This window comes from Homalodisca vitripennis, chromosome 5, assembly GCF_021130785.1.
Source record: "Homalodisca vitripennis isolate AUS2020 chromosome 5, UT_GWSS_2.1, whole genome shotgun sequence".
In the NCBI taxonomy this organism is placed as follows: Eukaryota; Metazoa; Arthropoda; class Insecta; order Hemiptera; family Cicadellidae; genus Homalodisca; species Homalodisca vitripennis.
Window position 1 is genome coordinate 172,420,655 of NC_060211.1, and position 11,956 is coordinate 172,432,610.

The following is an 11,956-nucleotide window of genomic DNA, read 5'->3' on the forward strand; positions in this document are numbered from 1 at the left end:
TAACTAGAGTGTGGCTAGACTACAGATAATTTTATATATGCATATCGTCAGCTGGAATCAATGTTTCTTATGGGAGTCACTCTTTACGCAAGTTATTTTTTTGGTGTTAAAGATTTTTAGCTTTTTAAATCATGAAAATATACCTAAATATACCAACGATTCTTTTTGGTTGCTATAAAACTCATCTGTTAAAATAATTGTTCAAATATGCCAGAGTTTTAGGAAAAGCAAACAACACACTTTTTTGATCCTGTTTTTTGCTAAAAACTAATGACCAAGTTGTATATATTTTTTTATCTGTAATAAATTTGTCTTTATTCTGTAATTTTATTTGAGTGAGTTTAGTAAGGGCTATACTAAATGTAAAAGATATTAACAAAAAATTAAAACCGTTAACTTTTCAACAGGCAACAATTAGTAATTGTAATTATTATTTCCTTATTCTGTAGCATTTGCTGAAAAATATGTATATTATAATGCACTTTACTTATAATAAAGTGTATGTATAATAATATATAATATATTAATTTTTATTTACTTTCAATACATGCTTGTAAAACTCCTAAAAAGCTTGTAGCACTGCAGTTGAATATAATCAGCACTTACTGGGATAAATAATCCATTTAGTAACAAAACACTCTTGATTTATTTTTATTTACTTTCAATACATGCTTGTAAAACTCCTAAAAAGCTTGTAGCACTGCAGTTGAATATAATCAGCACTTACTGGGATAAATAATCCATTTAGTAACAAAACACACTTGATTTATTTTTATTTACTTTCAATACATGCTTGTAAAACTCCTAAAAAGCTTGTAGCACTGCAGTTGAATATAATCAGCACTAACTGGGATAAATAATCCATTTAGTAACAAAACACACTTGATTTATTTTTATTTACTTTCAATACGAGAACGCCCGTCCAACGGTGCATTTAATTAAGACGATAGGACCTCTGACGGCCGACACCACCTTTTTGACGTTGGTATATTAAAGTTCAGCATACAGGGCACCTGTGTACAAATTTTCATTGCGAGCACTTGTTTGGTTTAGTCTCAGGAAACACTTTTATACCAGAACGCCCGTCCAACGGTGCATTTAATTAAGACGATAGGACCTCTGACGGGCCGACACCACCTTTTTGACGTTGGTAAATTAAAGTTCAGCTTACAGAGCACCTGTGTACAAATTTCATTGCGGGCACTTGTTGTTTACTCAGGAGTGACTTTTAAAATCCAACGGTGCAGTTTAATATAGACGCACTTTACTGAGTATATTAAAGTTCAGCATACAGGGCACCTGTGTACAAAATTTTCATTGTGGCACTTGTTTTTATTTACTTTTATACGAGAACGCCCGTCCAACGGTGCATTTAATTTAGACGATAGGACCTCTGACGGCCGACACCACCTTTTTGACGTTGGTATATTAAAGTTCAGCATACAGGGCACCTGTGTACAAATTTTCATTGCGGGCACTTGTTTGGTTTAGTCTCAGGAGTGACTTTTATACGAGAACGCCCGTCCAACGGTGCATTTAATTTAGACGATAGGACCTCTGACGGCCGACACCACCTTTTTGACGTTGGTATATTAAAGTTCAGCATACAGGGCACCTGTGTACAAATTTTCATTGCGGGCACTTGTTTGGTTAAGTCTCAGGAGTGACTTTTATACGAGAACGCCCGTCCAACGGTGCATTTAATTTAGACGATAGGACCTCTGACGGCCGACACCACCTTTTTGACGTTGGTATATTAAAGTTCAGCTTACAGAGCACCTGTGTACAAAGTTTCATTACGGGCACTTGTTTGGTTTAGTCTCAGGAGTGGCTTTTATACGAGAACGCCCGTCCAACGGTGCATTTAATTTAGACGATAGGACCTCTGACGGCCGACACCATCTTTTTGACGTTGGTATATTTAATTTCAGCTTACAGAGCATCTGTGTACAAAGTTTCATTGCGGGCACTTGTTTGGTTTAGTCTCAGGAGTGGTTTTTAAGTTGAGAACGCCCTTTTAAGGATACATTTTTACATTTTAGTTATTATATTTGGGTTTTTATTTATTATAAATTTATCGGGAATTCTTTGTGGTAAATAATAAATACGAAAAACTGTGTAGATTTTGTGAAAAGTCGTATTTTACTAATTCGTTTTATACTATTATTTTAGATTTTGAATGTTTGTTAGCGCCTTCAGATTGTTGACTGCAACATTGTTGCACGGAATACAAACGGACGATAAAGTGACGCTAACTTCACGGTGGTTGTTACCAACGTAAACTGCCAAAATTATTCACACCCGAATTTGGAATTTTCCGTCAAGCACCAATACCTTACCAAACTAAATATAGGCAATTAAAAACAAATTTTTGTATACAAAGCTATAATATTCTATTTAAACTAAAAGTATGGATTTCATCAGAAAATATTAATATAGTTTTATAATTTTTACAGAAAATGATTTAGAAACCTCGTTTAGAGTGAACATTTTTCTGATAAATAAGTAATGTGGAACCTTGCATTGGTAGTTAGAGATATTCATGCCACAAAAAGCAACATATTAAATTAATTTAAATGACACTGTAGTTAGAGTAAGAGCATATAATACTATGTATGGGCTTCTTTGTAGATATCTGATAAAATTGTGGTCCAAAATCTACTCTTGTATCAGGAGTTTGAACGTTACCAAAAAGTTGTGCTACAATAACGTGATTTACACTAAAATGTAGCTTTTTATGCGTTTATAAATATAAAGCAAAATTTATATTACTTACAAACAATAACTCTAGTTTTGTGTCGCTAAGCACGAAAAAGACAGCAATTATGAGACTTTTCAAGCAAACTGAAACTTTTAACATGTATAACTTAGAAACTTCTAATTCGATTAGGATCAAATTATTACCCACGTATACTACATTGGAATATTTAATTTAAGAATTGTATTGAAAATGTGTTATATTTCTATCTTAATTTTTATTCTTGGCCGGGTGGTTGAAAACTGACATTGGTGATGTTATGCAGGTCATAAAGGCATTATCTTATGTGTTATTTGTATTATGTAAAGCGACTAATTGTTTAACGCAAATGTTATTGAGCATGTTTTATTAATTTACCGCGGCCGGCCTCTGCTCGTTTGGACTTCCAAACTTCCGAAGCGACGTCGCTCTGGTAAATGCCACTGAATATGCCATCACGATCATTCTGAAACTACAGGATGGATATGAAACTTTGTATACATGTTCGTCTTATCTCTTAGATGACTGCTAAGAAACTAGTTCTGAAATTTTTGCAGCCACCCCGGAAATCCTCAATACTTTTAACAACAATTTTTATCACATTCAGAATTATATAACTTTAAAATTATCATTAGGGTTCCACATGAGTCTTACGGATACAGTTAATATTTTTTATATATATATATATATATAACTAATTTACAAGAACTTGTGAGTAAACCACAACTTCACTCACGTGACCTCAACTGTATTCGTAAGTATTGGATACCAAGGCTTGAATTAAGATTACAATAATTATGCAACGTGATCTAAAAGGCGAAAATGGTGGCTTATTGTAATAACTATCACAGAATTTAGCGATATTTAGAGATATGTCGACACCAACTTAAAAGTTCGTGCCATTCCTCCAATCGAGCCTCTAAGTACTTGCGATTTTTCACCTAGGCGACTGTAATTAAAAGTGTCAAAATCTTTACTAAAATCGAGAAAAAAGGCTAGAAAACAATAGCTCTTTTCTAATTTATCTATTGTGTTTAACAAGGTACAATACCCAATTGCTGTCAATCTGACTTTCAGAATCCATACTACCGTTGGGTGTAAACAGCAGTTTTGCTCAAAGTAGCGTTGGAGGAGCTGTATGACAATCTTCTTCGGTACTTTGGGATTATACCGACCACACCCAGACATGAATCGTTATTTGACATTTTGCTTCTACTGATTACTAGATTAGCATAGAACAATATTTCGTCAATATAAAACAGGAATTGTCTTATCGCAAACCCCTCCCCACCCTCAGACAGAGGTCAAAGTCGAGCGGTCTAGTAGATAACGTGATTGCAGAGTCTCGCCGCCCATTCAGCTGGTGCGTCGTTTTGTTGTACTTCCATGTTTTACCTCTACATTTATCCAAACACAAAAATTCAACAAAAACAAACATTACCAAACTAAAACTAAACTCTTTATTGAAAAAAACACTCAAAACTTGTTTTTATTCTTGATCACATTCCGCCACCCAAAATGCGAGTGCCTCCGGCCGTCAACAAAAGAAAAACATCCCTCGAGATAGTATCTATCAGTAAAATATCAAATTCTAGAGGGGATGATCAGAAATATAAATTGAATTGTAATGGAAAGGCAATTATGTACCGTGCAAATCATGTGATGCCGCGCGGCATGCCGTAATCGGGATTCTCGAGAAAGATAAGATAACAGCAACAACAATACCGATCACAATACCTGGAAATGCTTGTAAGTTTGTAATTTTGTAACTAAAGGGCTGTTTTTTCGTTCTATCATGTTTGTTTCTATAAATTTATATTTTTGTGTTCTTCATACTGGTGTGGTCGGTATAATCCCAAAGTACCTCTTCTTCTCATTGTATTATGAATATACTTCTGGACTTATAAGCTGGGTTGGAAAGATCCTTATGTCGTGATTTGATTATAGTCACCTGTGGTGCAGTCAGTTCTTTAACCTTCAGATAAGTCATAAGATTAGCAATAGGTCCTTTAAAATTGAAGAAATATTGTATTTTAAGATGTCTGTAACTCTTTGTACCTTCTTTCCCGGGTATTTTTTGGAACTGAAATTTATTAACTGTTAATGACACAGTATGTTTAGATTGGTGTTGTTTTTGTTATCTTACAGTGTCTTTTCCTGACTGCTACTATTCTAAAGAAAGAATTTAAATGTTCTGCTACGTTAGATCTTTAATGAGGTTACCATTCAACTGTGTAACTGTGATTGTTTTGCTGACGGGTGATTTTCCTATATAAATGATCACTTATCAGATTGGTTTATAATTATTATCAGCTTTGATGGTGTGGTTAATGGTGCTGTTTCCTTCAACTTATTTTCCTGAGGAATTACTATAATTGGAGTATTTTTTTATTACATACGATAATTTTGTTATATTTTTGTTTGGTCTAGTATTTGTCAACCATTGTGCTGATGAACTATCTTGTAGAATATTCCAAGATACGAGGCACGTCCAGAAAGTAAGTGTACTGGTACTCTCACAGCTGTAGGGAATACTTTTTCGACATGTTGGCAACACTGCCGCATAGCCTGAATCCTCCCCTTCAAAACGAGACCAATCCGAGGATAGTGTGTTGAAAACTCTTAACGTAGTAGCATCTCTAGCGAAAAGTGTCGATCGTATCTCCCGCCAAGTGCGAAATTCGCGCCGTCATTCGCTACCTCGTTGAGAAGAGAAAAGCTCAGGTTGAAATTTATAATGAGGGGAAAACTGTTTACGGTAATGGAGCTATGAATCGTACGAGCGTGTACAAGTGGTGTTACGTGATTAAAAATGGCCGTACTTCCGTGCATGACGACCAGAGGAGCGGAAGACCTTCCATTGTGACTGACGAACTTGAGAAAAATATCGAGAAAGCGGTCCGTAACAGCACAAGTTGAATCGAGTGCAGAACTCCAAAGAGATGCAGAGAACTTGAAGACGATAATTTTCTCTACTCTATTGTTACTGGAGACGAAACTTGGGTTGCCCACTACACGCCTGAAACTAAGAGGCAGTCTAAACAGTTTTCACCTCAAATTTCAACCGGAGCTTTTCCCTTCACAACGAGGTAGCGAATGACGGCGCAAATTTCGCACTTGGCGGGAGATACGATCGACACTTTTCGCGAGAGATACTACTACGTCAAGAGTGTTCAACACACTATCCTCGGATTGGTCACGTTTTGAAGGGGAGGATTCGTGCTACACGGCAGTGTTGCCAACATGTCGAAAAAGTATTCCCTACAGCTGTGAGAGTACCAGTACACTTACTTTCTGGACGTGCCTTGTACCATCTTATTCTGGATATAGCAGAGAAACTATTACATTAATAATTTTAATCAAATTAGTATTAGTCATTTCGGCCTCTTAGTACACTAACTAACCTCAATTGTGAGATACTTTCCAGTTTTTACATTTTTTGTAAATACATATTTAATTAACTTTTTACCTGGCAGTATATCACTAGTGTGTGTCACAACTGAGAGGAGCCACAATCAGGATGATGTATCTAATTGCAATGTAGTGTTATCTTGATTTGTATTTGTAAACGTAAGCAAACACGATGTATGTTTGCCTTATCACAAATTGGTTTTGCAAACAAGAATTCACAGGCATTGGCACTACCTTCTAATTAGCACAGTTAAACATTGAAAACATAATTTTCTTTGAATAAATATATGTCAAATCGTTAAATACATGTATGTCAAACCATTGCATAAAACTATGGAGTTTTAAGCAAATTTAAAATCAATGCTATACCATGTTTAATTCTCTTAATCTTAAAAGGTGGTAGTATGTTCCCCCTTAAATAATTCTTAAGAACATTGTTGAATTGGGAATTAAGTAAAGTAACTAATTTATGGTCTCATTATGAACAGCTTAAAAATGGTTCTCACCCTTGAATATAAGATGATTAAAACACACAAGAAACAAACTTGGATTTCTACTAAAAGAAACATTATAGATGACTCAGAAGAAAATAATGTGTTGGTCTGTAAATCAAATGTTAGTTTGCAAAAGAAAAATCTATATAAAACATATTGAATAAATTAAGTAGTGAAAGAAAAAAATGCAAGATTTTATTAATTGAGTACTATTGACAGACTTTTCCTACTTGCGAAATGTTGTAAATTCATTTTTTAATCCATTTTGAAAATATATTTTTTTTAAATTATAATACTTGTGGCTCATCAATAATATAAATAGACTATATCAGACTTAATTTTGAATGGATTTCACTTTGAACGAAAAACTGGGTTTATGAAACAAATGTGAACAATGAGAACACCTTTAATGATATTAGATTACATTTGAGACAAACAAATAATGTTAATCCGACTTTGCATAGAATAAACCAGTATTTCAAGGTTTAATGTTTAAATTGTTCCTTATAACAAAATGAAACAATAATTGTGTGTTAGAATATCCTAAATATGAATATATTAGACAACATAGCTCCAAGAAAATTATTCTTTTTTTAGAACCAAGAACGTAGCCAGGAAAAAATTTGGGCAGTCCAGATAACTGATATTTTCTTGTAGTGGACAGAGAATATGGCCTCATTTTGTTCTTTAAAAACAATCTTTCAGCAATACATGTCAGTAATATTGAATTATTTAAATAATAATAATCGTTTACTAAAAAAGTAATTTAAAATTTGGGGGGGGGGTCCGGACCCCTTGGCCCCCTTGCTGGCTACGTCCTTGTTTAGAGCTATAACACTAATTGATTGATCAAGTCCTACGTTGAAGAATTTAGAAGTGTTCAATACAATAAATCAATAAGAAACTGAGTCTAATATAATAATAGTATTATTTCTTCATGACAAAAATAGCAAATAAATTGAACCAAAGTAACTAAAACAGTATGAATATTAAGTTAAATTTTAAATTATGGAAACTAAAGTAACTCATACTTGTGTAGTATTTAAGTGAATAATATTACTTAGAGCAGCATTTACAATATTGACTCATGAAATTTCTCTCTGGTATAATCTTTTTTACATATTAAGCAACCAAAGCAATATATTAATAAATAGAACATTTTATCCAAGTGAGATGATGCCTACACCACAAATCAATCAGTAATGACTAGAGTTAAAAAATATGTCCTCTGTAATTTTTAATATTGGAAGAAAGCTAATAGATCTAGTTGATGATTAAAATATGGTTCTTAATGTTGAAAATCAATATTCATAGTACACAATGAGATAAATTATAGCTATTATAACAGATCTCTTATCCATAACACAAACAAACTTAGGTTTTATTGTGAAATTAAACAAATTGATAATATATTTTTTAAAGAAGTGTAAAAGACAGGTCTTTTAAGTTAAACATTTCTAGTAATATTGTTCTATAATAACTTACTTATTTTTGTAGTTAGGGATAAAGAGAAGCTGTTAAATTTTTATGTGCAGTTCCAAATTATTAATCAGTACAATTTTTGTCAGTAACAAAATAAAAATGGTGAACAGTTCAATATAATTCACTTACATGTACTGGATCATAAAAATAAACTTATTACCCTCTTGTGTTAATAGTTTCAAACAAAAATTCATGAAAACTGCTTACTTATGTATTTTTCAGTACATATTTAAATTTATACATTTCCCTTTCGCAGAGAATAATCAGTACAAAATTACTGTGCTTGAGCCAAAACGCTGGTCTCTATTATGTGCTTCAACATTGTTAATGAGCACAAAGAATGTAATTGCATGTTTTCTAACGTGCCACAGTTATGTTACATCATATAACTGGAGTTACAATAAAAACAGCAGCGGACTGTAAGCACCCAGCCAAGCCTTGGCTGCCTTGACCCGTATCTGGGCTTTCACTCCAGTAGGCTGCCTCCAGCACAGCTGATGTCAGCTGTCATGTAACAAGATGAGGCTTCTCCCACTGTTACTGCTCCTGTCAACTCTATCTTGTGAGTCACTTCATTGTTTGCATTCTAATATTGTGTTTTACCACATCCTCTGCGATTATTATTTGTATAAATTACATCTGAGGAAATTATGTCTATAATTAATTAGGTATTTTATTTAACTTTTGTAATTATATTAGGAAATATTTTCCCTTTTTAGTAGGCATAATATTTTGTTTACTATTCTTCTTACATCGGAATTGCTGATTTTGCATAATCATAATTTATATTGTAAACACAGTGGAGGATTTAAAAGAAAATCAGAGGGTCATGCCCCTTTCCAAATAGTGTTTTTTTAGTTTTTGTCTTGTAAGAAAGTAAATTTTGACTGCAACCTGCTTAAAAATGTGTTACAAGATATTCATTTAAAATAATTTTCTTCCTGGGAAGAAACCTTTAAACCCTCTCATTTCATGGAGGGGGAGAGGGTTATTCCATATCCTCCAGGACCCCCAGGTAATGACCCTCCCCAAACTATGATAAACCCGCCCCTGTCTAAATGACTATCAATTTGAACAGTTTTGTTTATAAAGTATATTTATATGGCTATATGTTTCTCTTTATTTCCATAAAAGTAAAATAATGAATTAACACAATTGCGTAATTAATTTAAAGTTAAGTCATATTTCCAATAAACGGATTTATTAAAATCATTCAATATTTTCACAGGTATCCAAGCCCGAGTTTTGTTTCCAGAGGAAGTTGTTTCGTTCTTATCATTTGTCTATTCAGTGTTGCCACCCGTTAAAATTGGTAAGTTAATCTAATCCATTAAACATTTGAGGTAGTATAATAAGAATAATATTAAGAATAATTTATTTCTATGGTAATATAAATTACCTCGACTAGTGGAAATTATTACAAACTTAAATTATGATCAGTTTTAGTTTTTTTCTTCTAATTTGTAAAGAAAATCTAAAGGGATATTGTGTACTTTTTATGTCTCACTTTCATTCAAATGCTTAAGAATAATATTTTGATTAGATTCATTGGTTATGAAGAAAATAATTTTATTTTACTTGAAAGTTTTTTGAGATAATCAAAAGTTGATAAATATTTTAGTTTATACTAATGTTTAGGGTTTATTAGAATATGAAAAAAAAAACTGAAGTTACACATGAAAATTTGAAAAAGCGTATAAGAAAGGTCACGGGTAATTTTACATCTTGCAAACAATGTCTATAGTCAGAGCAGAAACTGATGTTTAAATGAATGCCTGATGTACATTAATATAATTATTTTTATACTATAACAAATGAAATAGTGATTCCATGCTGAATCGATATTCCCACCAATGAACCATAAGTTTAATTAACCATGTTTGTTATTGGCAGATAAATGTCAATTTTAATAATCCTACAAGTAATGAATGTTAACTTGAGTTTTAGCAACTTCAAAAAAAAGGAGCTATAAAAGTTATTTATTTGTATTACCTATTTTTTGGTTATTATTTATCAAACTGTGGTTTTTAGTTTGCCAGATAGATATTGATAAGTTTTAGGTAATTACCTAAAACTTACATAAACTACATAATTATGTACTAGTTTAAGACATACCTGGGTAAAGAAAATAATGTACATTTACGATATTTGTCAATTTACGATATTTCACAATACTGTAAATTTTGTGTTAACAAATTGTTTGAGAACATATTTTACAAAATTACCGGTGTAAGAAGGGGTTAGAGAAAGTACCAGAAGCTTGCCAGATTTATTATGAAACAGTGTGGTGATTATAGTGCACTGATTACAGTTTTTTTTAACATGTTATATATTTTTCACAAAATTTTAGGAGGACTGGAGGAAATCCTTTCAGCTTAATGCATTATTTAGGAGAATAATACAAGTCAAATTGTTGTATTGTGAATAAATTGAGAAATTAGCAATCAAATGCAAAGGTTTCAAACAAATAATGTTGATATTAACCTACTTTAACTTTCTTAATTTTATTTTTATGTTGATATTAGGCAAATATTTTTAAAACGCTTTCCCCATTTCCAAATGGCAGACATTACCCAAAAATATCTGGATGATAAATAATGGAATTGTTGTCTGGATTGTACCAATCCCTATGAATGCAGATTTACAACGATGATGCTTTAAGTTGTTTCACTGGTAGTTTTTCCCTCCCTCTATATGACTGTAAGCAGGTCAAGACTAATATTGTAATCAACATGTTCCAGGGAAAGACAGTCGATTCGGAGTAGGTTTCCGGGTGGGTCCCAATGCAGACTTCCAGGTTCTCCTAGAACTGGGGCCACAGAGTGAGACGCAACCTCTCGGCCCTAGCGGTAACAGCAAACGGCAAACTCTGGACAGTGGCTTGGCCAACAGCAATGTTAAAAAACCCAGCCAAGCTAAAAGGTTAAAAAAGAAGAAAAACACAGTTCTAATAAAAACGACAAATGAAAGTATTAAAGATATAAAGACAAACACTTCAATTAGTGTGCAATAAACAGTCTTAATATGTATTCAAAATTATTAACAATGAAAGCATTTCTGAAAACACCAAAGTGACACACTGTAATTGTAAACATACAGGAAATGTCAAATGAACTCTAACACCTAATATAATACACAAAGAAAATCAAACAGTACATAATAATCCTAAAATTTTATACAATAAAGTATGACAAGCACTGAAATATAGAGTTTTATTTTCTGTCTCCACAAAATACTTTATGTGTCAAATATTTAATTAAAGTGTTAGCTTTGAGCAAAAATGTGAGAACTGCATAAAAAAATGTTGGCTATAAACAACTTAAACATTATTTTGAGGTGTTCACTAACATTTTAGTGATCTTTTGTTATCTTTTAGAAATTTGTTCTTTGGGTCAAGACAAACTGGCAATACTTGTGTAACTGACTGTCTGTTTTCTTATTTTGTACAACTGTTTGTTTTATTAAAATCTAAAAAATAAAAATAAATTCTATTTCCAAGAAAATGGTGATTGATTTAACATTTAATATTCCATACAAATCGAAGAATCAGACAAAATTTTAAGAAGCATACAAGAGAATAAAAAAGATAATGTTCTTAGCACTTTGTTGAGATTAATTGAAAATTACAAGAAAATACAATCTTACATATTATACTCTACAACTATCATGTTTTATTTTTAAATTTATTTACTGATCCTGAAAAAAAAACCAAATTATGTACCAAACATTCACTTTGATTTAGGATACCATCTTATATGAAAAGGTATTTAGTTGACTAAGAAAATCCCTCCAATAGTGATATTTTTAAGAAATTGTCTCTTGGTTATATTTT

At 32.3% G+C, this 11,956-nt stretch overlaps 1 protein-coding gene across 3 annotated transcripts; it reads left to right on the plus strand.

The window, feature by feature from the left end:
• The first annotated feature begins 3,433 nt into the window (after nt 1–3,433).
• LOC124363176 lies at nt 3,434–11,327 on the plus strand. 3 transcript variants are annotated; one of them, XM_046818324.1, is made up of 4 exons: nt 3,434–3,491; nt 8,496–8,686; nt 9,353–9,436; nt 10,866–11,327. In XM_046818324.1, exons 2-4 carry the CDS (start codon nt 8,644–8,646, stop codon nt 11,135–11,137), a joined length of 399 nt encoding a protein of 132 aa, XP_046674280.1. In that variant the 5' UTR covers nt 3,434–3,491; nt 8,496–8,643; the 3' UTR covers nt 11,138–11,327. The 3 variants fall into 3 exon arrangements, with proteins under 3 accessions (XP_046674280.1, XP_046674281.1, XP_046674282.1); XM_046818325.1 differs by lacking the exon at nt 3,434–3,491 and having other exon boundaries at nt 8,290–8,686; XM_046818326.1 differs by lacking the exons at nt 3,434–3,491; nt 8,496–8,686 and adding an exon at nt 8,879–9,139.
• Nucleotides 11,328–11,956: the final 629 nt, after the last annotated feature.